The sequence below is a fragment of the Oncorhynchus masou genome, chromosome 12, assembly GCF_036934945.1.
Source record: "Oncorhynchus masou masou isolate Uvic2021 chromosome 12, UVic_Omas_1.1, whole genome shotgun sequence".
In the NCBI taxonomy this organism is placed as follows: Eukaryota; Metazoa; Chordata; class Actinopteri; order Salmoniformes; family Salmonidae; genus Oncorhynchus; species Oncorhynchus masou.
The window spans coordinates 63,408,140-63,423,629 of NC_088223.1; the positions used below are offsets into that span (position 1 = coordinate 63,408,140).

General features: G+C 46.7%; 1 protein-coding gene across 2 annotated transcripts in view; it reads right to left on the bottom strand.

Moving 5' to 3' along the window:
• The window catches only part of LOC135550630 (E3 ubiquitin-protein ligase Siah2-like), a 42,055-nt gene that overhangs the window by 7,442 nt on the left and 19,123 nt on the right, over positions 1-15,490 (bottom strand). Inside the window, exon 1 of one of the 2 annotated variants that reach the window (XM_064981623.1) lies at positions 7,590-8,980. The exons of the other annotated variant lie outside the window; for it this stretch is intronic. Coding sequence (XP_064837695.1) covers positions 7,590-7,775 — 186 coding nt within the window. The 5' untranslated portion in view covers positions 7,776-8,980. Of the gene's footprint in view, positions 1-7,589; positions 8,981-15,490 lie in introns of those variants that run through there. 2 annotated transcript variants of the gene reach the window in all.

The following is a 15,490-nucleotide window of genomic DNA, read 5'->3' on the forward strand; positions in this document are numbered from 1 at the left end:
CCGTCAACACAATAACAGTGATTGTACACTGTGTCCCACCTCTATCTACCCCCCCCTCCCTGTGTGTGTGTGTGTGTGTGTCTGTGTACAAATGAATAGCCCAGCCTCTCTCTGTGGTGTGCTACAGAGCCTCAGGGGTTTCAATCACTGCTACAGAGCCTCAGGGGTTTCAATCACTGCTACAGAGACTCAATGTCAATGACGCAGACATGCAGAGTATACACACATTTACAAAACAATCTATTTAGCTCTCTAAACCAGGGAGTGGAAAACCAACTGGGTTGTTGGCTAATCCTCTGACACTCACAAAAGCTTGCAAACTTGCCCAGTGGCGGTAAATGCTCTTTTCTTCCTCCCCTCGCTCATTCGCTCTTATTTTAATTAAAATGTTTCATCTAGCTTGGGCTTGGGCTCTGCAGGCCTGTTAAAATCTTAAGTAAAGCATTCTCTTTCTGATACTGGCTGGCTTGGGATGGGGCTGCATGGGGCTATGGTGATACGGCTGAGGCTAGGTCTAGAGAGATGGGGCTGGGGTGATACAGCTGAGGCTAGGTCTAGAGAGATGGGGCTGGGGTGATACGGCTGAGGCTAGGTCTAGAGAGATGGGGCTGGGGTGATACGGCTGAGGCTAGGTCTAGAGAGATGGGGCTGGGGTGATACGGCTGAGGCTAGGACTAGAGAGATGGGGCTGGGGTGATACAGCTGAGGCTAGGACTAGAGAGAGCTGAGGCTAGGACTAGAGAGATGGGGCTGGGGTGATACGGCTGAGGCTAGGACTAGAGAGATGGGGCTGGGGTGATACGGCTGATGGGGCTAGGTCTAGAGAGAGATGGGGCTGGGGTGATACAGCTGAGGCTAGGACTAGAGAGATGGGGCTGGGGTGATACGGCTGAGGCTAGGACTAGAGAGATGGGGCTGGGGTGATACAGCTGAGGCTAGGTCTAGAGAGATGGGGCTGGGGTGATACGGCTGAGGGCTAGAGAGAGGTCTAGAGAGATGGGGCTGGGGTGATACGGCTGAGGCTAGGACTCTAGAGAGATGGGGCTGGGGTGAGACTAGAGAGATGGGGCTGGGGTGACAGCTGAGGCTAGGACTAGAGAGATGGGGCTGGGGTGATACAGCTGAGGCTAGGACTAGAGAGATGGGGCTGGGGTGATACGGCTGAGGCTAGGACTAGAGAGATGGGGCTGGGGTGATACGGCTGAGGCTAGGACTAGAGAGATGGGGCTGGGGTGATACTGAGGGCTGAGGCTAGGACTAGAGAGATGGGGCTGGGGTGATACGGCTGAGGCTAGATCTAGAGAGATGGGGCTGGGGTGATACAGCTGAGGCTAGGTCTAGAGAGATGGGGCTGGGGTGATACGGCTGAGGCTAGGTCTAGAGAGATGGGGCTGGGGTGATACGGCTGAGGCTAGGTCTAGAGAGATGGGGCTGGGGTGATACAGCTGATACAGCTGAGGCTAGGACTAGAGAGATGGGGCTGGGGTGATACAGCTGAGGCTAGGACTAGAGAGATGGGGCTGGGGTGATACGGCTGAGGCTAGGACTAGAGAGATGGGGCTGGGGTGGTAGGGCTGAGGCTAGGTCTAGAGAGATGGGGCTGGGGTGATATGACTAGGCTAGAGAGATGGGGCTGGGGTGATACGGCTGAGGCTAGGTCTAGAGAGATGGGGCTGGCTAGGTCTGATACAGCTGAGGCTAGGTCTAGAGAGATGGGGCTGGGGTGATACGGCTGAGGCTAGGTCTAGAGAGATGGGGCTGGGGTGATACGGCTGAGGCTAGGTCTAGAGAGATGGGGCTGGGGTGATACGGCTGAGGCTAGGTCTAGAGAGATGGGGCTGGGGTGATACGGCTGAGGCTAGGTCTAGAGAGATGGGGCTGGGGTGATACAGCTGAGGAGGTCTAGGCTGAGGCTAGTCTAGAGAGATGGGGCTGGGGTGATACAGCTGAGGCTAGGTCTAGAGAGATGGGGCTGGGGGGCTGATAGGTCTAGAGAGATGGGGCTGAGGCTAGGTCTAGAGAGATGGGGCTGGGGTGATACGGCTGAGGCTAGGTCTAGAGAGATGGGGCTGGGGTGATACAGCTGAGGCTAGGTCTAGAGAGATGGGGCTGGGTTGTGGAGAGGCACACAGACCAGCCCAGCCGCTGGCTGCTGAATTATTGAACAACTTCCACATTTAAGTTGTACATCATCTGCAATGAGCTTGGCCAGTGAGGGGAGCTTCTGGGGAGGAGTTGTTTCACCTCCAATCAAAACATATGCTCTAAACCGTATCACCCTGCTCTGAAATTCTATCAGCTTCGTTACTGATGGGTTTTTTTTTATAGCTTTTGACATGATGTTTTACTGACAAAATCAAGCTGGTCAGTGGTTTTTATTTAACTAGACAAGTAAAGGAAGGTAACACATGTAACCATCTCACATTTGGGTAAAGTACCCAGATGTGTGACCATTAACTTTGAGGGCCTTGCATGAACTCCACCTAGATAATCTATTTTCTGACAACCTCCTGCAGAAGCAGTCAAACCCTGCCAAACAACCAACCACCTCCTTTCAGCTGAGAGAGACACAGCTTCTCTCCCACCGCTACCTCCTCCAGAGAGAGGACCAATGCAAAGTACACAAACTACCTCACTGGCAGTGCAGGAGTGGAACATTCAGGCCTGTTCTCACAGTTAAAAGTAGTTCGCTACAGTAAATTATTTAACAGCTTCTCAGACACCGTTTGCCAGGACAATTTCCTCACTGCTGTGCCTGAAGAGAGAGAGGCTACACTCACACTGGCTAACTGACTATTCTACTCTAAGCCAAAAAGGGCCCCCTGGCTGGGTTGGTATCGACTGGCTGAGGCACTTTGGAAGCTCTCCTTCTGAGGTAGAGAGACCGTCTTGCCCTCCCTCCAGGATTTGTTCCATCAGGCCTTTTGTTGTGTTACAGCAGAAAAGGCCATGAGACTGCAGACTCATCAGCCTGCTAAATGGCTGCTCTTAAAAATAAAAAAGGATAGCCGCACACTCTAGAAGCTCAGATGCAATCATTTTGTAACCAAAATTGGTTATAAAATTTGGCGGAGAGACCACCTGGTCCTGAGACTACAGGCTACCTCTGTTAATGGGTCTCTAACCTGAGGAGACTTTACAGGTCAGTCAATTAGACAGAGTCTGGGATAACAGCCTTGGAGTAGTGTGCTTCAGTGCCATTTTACTCATTGTGCTTTACAAATGAAAACACAACTAGGCTACTTCTTTCATATTGATGTTGCCATAGCAGAATGGAGAAAATGAGAGGGGTGTGGGACGGTTATATGGATACTGCAATGAAGGCGATTTGTTTGTGTGGATCCCCTGAGACAGAGCCCTGAGGAGGAGTGATGGTAAAGTTAGTGCTGAGGGGACTTAACCCACTCCACACTCAGGACACAAACCCTGATAGTCTCTCTCTCTCTCTCCATCTCTCTCTCGAATGTACCAGGAGAGGGAGGGAAAATAATGGACAAAAGGGAGATGATAAAAGAAGGATTGAGTAAGCAAAAAAGGAGAGGGGTGGAGAGAAAAACAGAGGTGAGAGACAGTAAGAGGATGCAGTGGGAGACAGGGAGTAAAACAGAGAGGTGAGAGACAGTAAGAGGATGCAGTGGGAGACAGGGAGTAAAACAGAGAGGTGAGAGACAGTAAGAGGATGCAGTGTGAGACAGGGAGTAAAACAGAGAGGTGAGAGACAGTAAGAGGATGCAGTGTGAGACAGGGAGTAAAACAGAGAGGTGAGAGACAGTAAGAGGATGCAGTGGGAGACAGGGAGTAAAACAGAGAGGTGAGAGACAGTAAGAGGATGCAGTGGGAGACAGGGAGTAAAACAGAGAGGTGAGAGACAGTAAGAGGATGCAGTGGGAGACAGGGAGTAAAACAGAGAGGTGAGAGACAGTAAGAGGATGCAGTGGGAGACAGGGAGTAAAACAGAGAGGTGAGAGACAGTAAGAGGATGCAGTGGGAGACAGGGAGTAAAACAGGAAGGGCAAAAATAAAAACCGTAATGAACAGCTGAGGAAAAGCGAGAAGCGGGTGAGGAATAAAGCGTGAGTGAGAAAAAGAGCAGGTGTGGTCCTCTCCTCTCCTCTTCCTCTAGTTCCAGTAACAGGCAGTGACCTCAGGCTGAACAGAGTACCCAGAGGCTCATGTGTCCCGAAAAACCATCCAGCTGCCAGGCCACGGGTATTACGTTACCCTCACGGCCAGGGAATGGGTCACAGAGGACCCTCTGCATCCTCTCAATCATTCCCTCCCCCCCAAACCCAGCCCCAGCACACAGCCTCTACACCTCTCCATTCCTCTGCCCACACTAGGATCAATAGCAATCTGGCTAAAAGTTTGGGATGAGATTGGCCAGCAGTGAGAGTCTAGTAATTGAGTTAGAGGCATCAAATGTCTCGGCTAGAACACCAGTAACGATCCATTCCCTCTTGTTCTCATGCACTTGTTTCTCCCTCTCGCACACTCTTTCCCTGGCTGCAATAGTATTTCTCAAAATGAGAGATATAGCAACATTCTCTTGATGCCATGAGAGGAGAACCCTTTGGCCTCCATAAGCATATAGTTGAATAGCCCTGTCATACCTCTTCTGAGAACAGCCTTTTCACTCCCCATTTCACCTTGCTCGTGACTGACTGGGTTCGAACCAGAATGTCACAAAGCTGTGTTAGTCCACTTACCTACAGCCTGTAGGAATAAGTTCCGGAAGTTCATGTAAAGGACGACACGCTGCTTGCTTAATCAGTACCGCTTCCCCTGATTCATGTTTAAGTTGTATTAGTGGCATGTACAGGATACACATGGTATACACCGTCCAATGAAATGCCTACTTGTAGGTTCCTTCTCGACAATGCAACAACAAATAAGAACATAAAGTAAATGGCTCAGAACAACCTCAATTCATCAGGGCATGGACTCAAGGTGTTGAAGTGTTCCACAGGGATGATGGCCCATGTTAACTCCCATGCATCCCACAGTTGTGTCAAGTTGGCTGCATGTCCTTTGGTGGTGGAACATTCTTAATACACACGGGAAACTGATGAGCGCGAACAACGCAGCAGCATTACAGTTCTGGCCACAAACAACTGTGCCTGGTACCTACTACCATACAAAGGTAAAAAAAAAAAAAAAAGGTCCCAGTAATGTACTGGGCAGTCTTTACCAACCGCTCGAGTCCGTGTGGAGGTGGTGTGGTTGCCAGTCCTCACAGCCTGTGGCCTGCCCATCAGGAAGTCCAGGACCCAGTTGCATAGGATAGTGTCCAGACCCGGGGCTCTGAGCTTGGTGTCGAGCTTGGAGGGAGCAATAGTGTTGAATGCTAAACTGTAGCCAATGAACAGCATTCTCACATAGGTGTTCTTCTTGTCCAGATGTGTTACGGCCGTGTGAATAGCAATGGAAATGGCAGATCTGTTGGTAGGCAAAGTGGAGAGGGTCCGATGTGCATGTGATTCAGCTCATACCGAGACTCAAATGGGGCATCATTTGTGTTAGCTTTCTGACGTGTTTCAGAAGTCAAAGCCCTTTGGATTCGTTATTTGTACAGCTGCCACCATCTTGATTTCCTTGTGTTTTTTCACCTCTCCCCTTTTCTCTGAGCAGAGCAGGCAGGCCCTAGCCTAGCAACTCCAGACTTCACACAGATACAGGTCTCTCAAGGTCTCTCATTCACGTTTGCTTGTAAATGTCTAAACTCACCAAAAATTACATTCGGTAGCTCCTAACTTTATATGTGTAACTTTATGAGCTGGATTGCCTGTCTCAGCAATTTCTTTATTTTCGTTTGCACTCGTTATCATATTGAGCTAGCAGCCTCCATTGAAATTCGACATTACTTGTGCTCACTTTGTCAGCATTCTGGGCAATAGAATTCTAGACTTTTCTTTGTGTTTTTGGGCGCCCCCTTGTGTACTAAGCTGGTAATACCGTATAGCCCGGTATGAGAGGACAGTATGACAATATGAAAATCTAGATACCACCCAACCATAGTTATAACCCACCGTGCTATTGAAAAAGGCCTTTTACTATTGTGCAAGGGACAACACTTCAGGCTGATTAATGAGTTTCACAGATTCCCATATGCTACATTCACCACCTAAACTCACTCTACAGAAAACCCTGTGGTTTGAACCAGCGCAACTGTACATCTGAGTCCAGGGGTACCATTGTAAAGGACATCACACTGTCTGCTTAGCAAGTACTGCTTTCCCCTGATTCATCGCATATTGAGACTCAACCGCAGGACTTCTGCCTCGAAAACACACGTGACCATGTAGCAGCAGCTTTGGTGACCATGCTTTTGTGATAAGTAACTTGTCGAAGACATGAAAACTTGAATTGTCTGAAGCACAGGAGACCTGGGTAAGAACCCAACCAGTCAAACTAACACGTTTTTAGGTCTCAGGCAAGGTTGTTCATCACATGCATGGATCCCCAAACCACCTCTGTTGCCCTCTCATTAAATGGGGTCTACAGATCATTCTGCTTCTGTTTGCAAAATAAAGTGCTGTTGTTGTGCAGTAAGCCTGATTTCGAACCCAGTCAGTTATATTGGTGCCGTAATATCTGAGTATGAGGTCAAAGGGGGTAAAATGTAACTGAAGTGGTTTGATGAACCAAGCTTTTTTGATGAGTAACCTTGCTGTAGAATTGTGTTAGGGATTAGTTCCGGAAGCTATGGCCTAAGTGGGCAAACACAGTCTTGTGACAGGCAGGAGACCCAGTTCGAACCCAGTAGGTCACAAGAGCAGTATTACAGAGGAAAGGCTATCCTTAGAAGGGCTAAACTGTCAGGAATATTCAACATTATTCTTATGTGGGCCAAATTGTTTTTATTTTGTGTTACGCCCTTCCAATGCGGCATGCGATCATCATAGAGGGAACAGATATTTCAGAGACTCTTAGCTTTCAGGAATGGGATCATCATAGTTTATAGCCAAAATGGTTCAAATGCTAGAAAATAAAATTCAACATTTCACAAGAAGCTTCTGTTTACCACAGTAAGTATTTCATTATATTGGTTCTCCTCTACATTCCCTGGCTATGAAAGTACCAGGATGTTGTCTGTGGTTTTGAATCTGAATTTAGAGAACCGAATTTAAAAACTGAATCCGAATGCATCTGAGAAGTTGAATATATGAAACGTTGATGAACTTGAAATTATTGCTTGTAAACTTGATAGACAATGAATGCAATATATACCATTTTGAAACAGAATATATCTAACTTAAATATCCGATTTTCAAACTAAATGCAGTATTCACTCAATAAAATTATTACATTTGTGCGTTACAAATAAAACAAATACTAAAAAGTTAATACAAATTCAATATTATGGAATTCAAATACAATGTTGGCACTCAAATCACTCCATACGAGGCCCCTTATGACAAGAATCACACAAAACTTCACAAAAGAATGCAGAACCCTGAGGGGACAGACAAAGACTAGGTTCTAATGATTTATTATTACTATTATTGCAGTATCTAGTCTTTATAATGTGTGGTGTAAAAAGACTAGGTTTAAACTGTCTGAAAGATTGCTGAGTAAATTAAGGTACTCACCTTGCTCCCATGTTGCGGTTTGGTGAGGCAGACGGGCCGATTCATTCCCCCAACCCCAACCTCTGACCCCGGCCCAGCCCCTGCAGTGACCCCTGCACTGACCCCGTGTTGGCGGTGCCACCCTAGCAGGCAGCGCCACTGAGCCAGGTCCCTTAGGAGAGGCAGGCAGGACGCTGGGCACAGCATTACGCGTGAGAGAATGGACACACACACACTGTCTGACACACTGTCCAACACACACTATCCCTCAACCAATTTCACACACCACTGAGTCTTTACTATACCCCTCACAATACCTATCAATGGCCGTGCTCTTGCTTTACAAGCGGATCCAATCTCAATCTCAATGCCTGTCTTCCAAAGTCCTGCTGAATTCACTCTCTTAAATAGCTTAGGGGCTATATCCCTCTGCATCCCAAGGATAGAATACCTTTCCTCTCAACCATAACCCAGGTATGAGAATCAAGGGGCTCCACAGCTGGCTACAAAAAGCAAATCAGAGTCTCAGTCCCGAAAAGCACACAGCTGTAATGGAATGGCAGCCTGAGGTGTAAGGAGAGCTGCTTGCCTGCCTAACAGACTCACTGCTCTAATGCTGCATGTAATGACTGAAATCGAACGAGTGATAAGTCCCTAACTCTCCTGTATGTGAGAGTATGTGTGAATGAATGGTCTGTGTCCAGTCCACAGTCACACTACATCTAGCACTAATCCTGCCACCTGCCAAGCTCAGCTCACACATGCATTGTGCCTCTGGCTGACACAGACCACACTGAATCAGACCGTTGTTTCTGTCCCGCCAGGCAACCGAAACAAAGCCACCAGGAGCTCCTGGGTCTGATGCTCAGAACACAGTAGCTCAGCTGACCTCACCGTCCGTCCCCTACGCAGAGAGAACATTCATTACCAGCATTGTCTCCTCCACTACAGCGCTGTGACCTCACTTACAGTATGGCTTCAGCCTGACTCATAGACACATGCCGCATCAGCCACACAGCTAAACACTAGCAAGCAGTAGAGAAGATAAACAGACCAATGCACATTGAGGGTAACAGCTCTCTTTCACTTGTTTCCGATCTCCCCCCTTCCCGCTCCCTCCTTTCCTGGCGGTCTCCTGCAGCAGTCAAATGCAAACAGCATGCAATCTACCTTAGCTCCTCCTCGATGGCTTACTGACCTAAACACACAACCAACAGCAGAATGGTGGATGTCTACATAAACACACCAAAAGCTCCTACCAAATCACCAGCAGCCAGACAGAGCAATCCCTGCATAGCACACACAAGCACACGGACTCACTCTCGCTCTCTCTCTCTGCTGCGCTGCTCTCTCCTCCTCCTCCTCTCAGCTCTGCGCAGTGACAGAAAAGCCAGAGCAGGCACCCGCCACGCAAAAACATCTGCAGCACACACACACACAAGAATGGAGTGGGCGGGGAGACAGAGCCTGTCTGTGAGTGGGGAGGTGTTTCACAGCCAAGAGCAGCAATCTCCCGAGCCCCTCCTCTCATGGTTTTCTTTCTCCCTCTTTTTCCCGCATCTGTCTTTCCCCTAAAGGACAGACTGTTGGGACTCCAGACAAAACTCACCATCATCTGGCCCTTTCTTCATGTCTCTCTCTTGGGTCGTTCCACTTCAAAAAGCACAAGAGGATTTCGACACTCACCAACAGATAAGATTAGCATTCCTGAAACATTGTTTTATTCAAATATAATTTGATCTCTGAGAAATTAAGCTAATTGATTGCACCCAAATTGGCCATATAAATGTATAGGATAAATATAATATTCAATAAATATAGTACCTAAACATCTGATTTGGACCAAACTTTTTTCTAACAATGAGTTAGGCATGAGGAATCCAAAGAAATGCCAATCACACCCCAACGAGTATATACACTGAACAAAAATATAACCACAACATGTAGTGCCCCATGTTTCATGAGCTGAAATATAAGATCCCAGAAATGTTCCATACGCACATAAAAAACATATTTCTCTCAAACTTTGTGCACAAATGTGTTTACACCTCTGTTAGTGCGCATTTCTCCTTTGCCAAGATAATCCATCCACCGGACAGGTGCATATCAAGAAGCTGATTAAACAGCATAATAATTACACAGGAGCACCTTGTGCTGGGGACAATAAAAGGTCACACTAAAATGTGCAGTTCTGTCACACTAAAATGTGCAGTTCTGTCACACAATGCCACAGATGTCTCATGTTTTGAGGGAGCATGCAATTGGCATGCTGACTGCAGGAATGTCCACCAGAGCTGTTGCCAGAGAATTGGATGTTAATATCTCTATCATAAGCCTCCTCCAATGTCATTTTAGAGAATTTGGCAGTACTTCCAACCGGCCCACAACTGCAGACCACGTGTAACCACGCCTGCCCAGGACCTCCACATCTGGCTTCTTCACCTGCGGGATCGTCTGAGACCAGCCACCAGGAGCGCTGATGAAACTGTGGGTTTGCACAATCTGAGAATTTCTGCACAAACTGTCAGAAACTGTCTCAGTGTAGCTAATCTGTGTGCTCGTCATCCTCACCAGCGTGTTGACCCGACTGCAGTTTGGCCACATAACCAAATTCAGTGGACAAATGATCACCTTCGATGGCCACTTGCACGATGGAGAAGTGTGCTCTTCACGGATGAATCCCGGTTTCAACTGTACCTGGCAGATGGCGCGTATGGGGCCGTGTGGGCGAGCGGTTGGCTGATGTCAACGTTATGTTGGAGGTGGGCTTATGGTATGGGCATGCATAAGCTACGGACAACGAGCACAATTGCATTTTAGCAATGGAATTTGAATGCAGAGATACCATGACGATATCCTGAGGCCCATTGTTGTGCCATTCATCCACCACCATCACCTCATCTTTCAGCATGATAATGCACGGCCCCATGTCGCAAGGATCTGTACACAAATCCTGGATGCTGAAAATGTCCCAGTTCTTCCATGGCCTACATACTCACCAGATATTTCACTCATTGAGCATGTTTGCGATGCTCTAGATCAACGTCTACGACAGCGTGTTCTTGTTCCCGCCAATGTCCAGCAACATTGCACAGCCGTTGAAGAGGAGCGGGACAACAGTCCACAACCAACAACCCTATAAACTCTATGCAAAGGAGATGTGTCGCACTACATGAAGCAAATGGTGGTCACACCAGATACTGACTGCTTTTCTGATCCACGTCACTCCTTTTTCTTTAAAGGTATCTGTGACCAACAGATGTATATGTGTATTCCCAGTCATGTGAAATCTGTAGATTAGGGTCTAATGAATTTATTTCAATTGACTGGTTTCCTTATATGAACTGTAACTCAGTAACATCTTTGAAATAGTTTCATGTTGCGTTTATATTTTTGTTCAGCGTAGTTTCAGTTCTCCATGTCTGACAAGTAGTTTGTAGCTGCGGCTCGGAGTACTGTTTCTTTATCGTATGTAATGTATTCCCAGTGAATATGGTGTTGTTTTTCCCCAGTTTAGAGAAATTAGTCATTGAAGTTGTTACGTTTATGTCCCATCCTACATCTTGATATTACCAGGTTCTGAACACTAGATGATGCTGTTCCGGGGGATTTCTTTTTTAAAGCTCCCTCCCCCCACATCAATTTTAAAGGGGTAATAGTTCACCAAAATTACATACTGGTTTCTTTACCCTGTAAGCTGTCTATGGACAAGGTATGACAGAAATCCATGTGTTGATTTTGTTGTCCACTGTTAACTGTTTTGCATTTGTGGCACAAATCCAAGTCAACTGTTCTTACATTAGCGCTTTCATGCTTTATGTCCAAATCATCCTGAAGAATCTAATAATTGATTGAGTAATTCAATGATGTTACTTAGAGATGATTTGGAAATGAGCCACAGAAATGCTAACATAGGTGCCATTGCTGCCATACCTTGTCCGTAAGCTGCTTATAGGATAAGGAAACCAATGTCATTTCGTAATTTGTGTGAACTATCCATTTAACATTGGGGGGGGGAAATCACCTCCAAATTCCCTGAGAATACATGACATAGGATGAAGAAGCAATACTCCAAGCTGCAGCTTCATACTACTTCTCAGACAGAGAACTGATACTATATACTGGATGTTGGGGTTGTGGGGGTCCATGGGTGGCTTTTGACAATTCCTTATGTCTTTTCATTGTTACAAATCAGATGTTAGGTACAATATTTATTGAATATTATATGAATCCTATAAATTAAAATGGCAAATTTGGGTGCAATTAATTTGCTTAATTTCTCAGATATCCAATTATAGTTCAACAAAATAATGTTGCAGGAATGCTAATCTTATCTGCTTCTAACTACAGAAATGATTTCAGAACCATCTGAGATGACGGGTTTCATGGCTTGCTGAAATGGCATGGAATGACCTTCCCCCCTTTTCATCCCTTTCAACCAGACAGAGTGTGTGTAATGAGATTGGTCGTGTAAACAGCGGTGCTGGAAGCTGGTTTCATTGGCTCTGGCAGGTAGCTGAGTGGAGAGCAGCTGGCCTTGGCAGATTGACATAAAATGTTCCTCTTTTATTCTCCAGGTTTCCTTTCCTCCCCTCATCCCCCGCATCATATCCACGTGCTCCCCCTGTCCAAGGCCAGCCTCTATTACCTCCCTCAATGGGATGTGGGATGAGAAGCCGGAGATACATACATGCGTGTGTGCCTGCGAGTCTGAAGACTATAACAGAGTCTAAAAACAAGACAACAGATTCAGCAGCAGGTACTGCTGGAGGACTCTCTATACACCTGAGGGCAGAGGAGAAAGGGGAAGAGAGAGAGCGGGGAGGAGAAAGAGAGAAAGGAAGAATGAGACACACGGGAGGTACTGCAATACCTTCAGAATGCACCTCCCCAAGTGTACAAACAAGCAGTATGGGTAGGCACACAAACAAATGCATAGGGTGTGTAAGCACACACTCATGAAGACACCGAAATGCATATTGATAAATGTGCAAACACAGACAACCACACGGCATCCCTGGATAAACTGCATAGCTAGCTGTCAGTGTCCCTGTAGTGGACATGGCAGACTATTTATAGCACACGTCGCACTGGAAAATTACTGCCTGCACTCTGCCTGCACTCTGCCTGTTCAGAGGTACTCTCGGCAGGCAAACGCTATTGATGTGTCCCGAGACCTTAGCTGTGAGAGACAGTTACTATCAGGAAAGGTTAGTGGGATACAATTAAAAACAGCCTGAACCATGTGTGATGAGAGAGATGTGATGACTGAGACAAGCACACCTCACACACGGGTCATTCCACCTAAAAATACAAGAGGATTGACACCCACAACAGATTGTGCTGAAATCGTTTCTGTAGTTGTAAAAAGATGAGACTAGCAGTCCTAGAACATAATTTTGTTTAAATATAATTTGATCTTTTAAGAAATTAAGCTCATTGAATGCACCCAAATTGGCAATGTTTATTTATAGGATTCATATAACCGTCAACACACCCCACAACCAGTATCAGTTATCTATGTCATGTCTGAAAAGTAGTATGGAGCTGTGCTTAGAGTATGGCTTCTTCATCCTATGTAATGTATTGCCTGTGAATCTGGGGATGTTTTTTTCACCTGTTTAGAGAAATTAGTGATTGAAGTCGCTTACCCTATACCCATTAACCAAATCAAATTGCATTGTCACATGCTTCGTAAACAGCAGGTGAAAACTAAGTGAAATGCTTACTTACGGGCCCTTCCCAACAATGCAGAGGGAAATATCGAAAAAAAAACAATAACGAGGAATAAATACAGGAGTAACAATAACTTGGCTATATACACGGGGTACCAGTACCGAGTCGATGTGCAGGGGTATGAGGTAATTGAGGTAGATATGTACATATTGGGAGGGTTAAAGTGACTAGGCAACAGGATGGATAATAAACAGTAGCAGCAGCGTATGGGAGTCAAAAGAGTGCAAAGAGGGTCAATACAGATAACCAAATATCTACACGGACTAACTATTTAGGTGTTTTATGGCTTGGGGCTAGAAGCTGTTCAGGGTCCTGTTGGTTCCAGATTGTATGCATCGGTACCACTTGCTGTGTGGTAGAAGAAAGAACAGTCTATGACTTGGGTGGCTCGAGTCTGACAATTGTTAGGGCATTCCTCTGACACCGCCTGTTATAGAGGTCCTGGAAGGCAGGGAGCTCGGCCCCACTGACATACTAGTACGGGCCATACACACTACACTTTGCAGCGCCTTGCAGTCGGATGCCAAGCAGTTGCCATACCAAGAATAAATACAGCCAGTTGCGCTCATTAGCATATTTATCTAGCAGCCTCCAAGGAAATTCACTATTACTTGGGCTAATTTTGTTTGCATTCTAGTAGAATGACACCCAAACAGGTGTTTGTGTTTTTTAGTACCCCCTTGTGTACTAAGCTGGTAATACCATAAATCTCGGGATGAGCGAAGAACAGTATGACGATATGAAAATCTGGATACCACCCAACCCTAGTCCAGGGTGTCTGGGATGATGTGTTGAATAATGAACCATGAAAAGCCTTTCAAAGCATTTCATGGCAACAGATGCGAGTGCTATGGGGTGAAATTCCTTAAGACAGGATACCTTGGCGTTCTTGGGCACAAGGACTATGGTGGTCTGCTTGAAACATGTAGGTAGTACAGACTTGGTCAGGGAGAGGTTGAAAATGACAGTGACGACACCCACCAGCTAGTCAGAGCATGCTCCATGTATGCCTCCTGTCTGGCCCAGAGAACTTGTGAATGTTATCCTGTTTATCGGCTACGGGGAGCGAGATCACAGTCATCCGGAACTGCTGGTGCTCTCGTGCATGGTTTAGTGTTCCTTGCCTCAAAGAGAGCATAGAAGGCATTTAGCTTGTTTGGTAGGCTTGCATCCTGGGCATAAAATGAACATCTGCCACCTAACAAATGTGTGGCATTGGAGGGTAAGACGTCTGCTTCACCAGCCACGTTGGCAGGTGGTTTGGGTTCAAAAGTGCAAGCATTTCACTCACATTTGTGAATGGAAAGTCAAGTGTGATCACATTTATAGTAAAATAGATGCTTTAGTAGCTGTTTTCAAAGTATTTCCACCATTTTGTTTCATAGCATGTAAATTAATCGCACAAAGTGGCACGTCCCTTCCGTCTTCAAGAGAGCGAGAGTTGCACCCCTTCTGAAGAAACCTACACTCGATCCCTCCGATGTCAACAACTACAGACCAGTATCCCTTCTTTCTTTTCTCTCCAAAACTCTTGAACGTGCCGTCCTTGGCCAGCTCTGCTATCTCTCTCAGAATGACCTTCTTGATCCAAATCAGTCAGGTTTCAAGACTAGTCATTCAACTGAGACTGCTCTTCTCTGCATCACGGAGGCGCTCCGCACTGCTAAAGCTAACTCTCTCTCCTCTGCTCTCATCCTTCTAGAATCGGCTGCCTTCGATACTGTGAACCATCAGATCCTCCTCTCCACCCTCTCCGAGTTGGGCATCTCCGGCGCGGCCCACGCTTGGATTGCGTCCTACCTGACAGGTCGCTCCTACCAGGTGGCGTGGCGAGAATCTGTCTCCTCGCCACGCGCTCTCACCACTGGTGTCCCCCAGGGCTCTGTTCTAGGCCCTCTCCTATTCTCGCTATACACCAAGTCACTTGGCTCTGTCATAACCTCACATGGTCTCTCCTATCATTGCTATGCAGACGACACACAATTAATCTTCTCCTTTCCCCCTTCTGATGACCAGGTGGCGAATCGCATCTCTGCATGTCTGGCAGACATATCAGTGTGGATGACGGATCACCACCTCAAGCTGAACCTCGGCAAGACGGAGCTGCTCTTCCTCCCGGGGAAGGACTGTTCCATGATCTCGCCATCACGGTTGACAACTCCATTGTGTCCTCCTCCCAGAGCGCT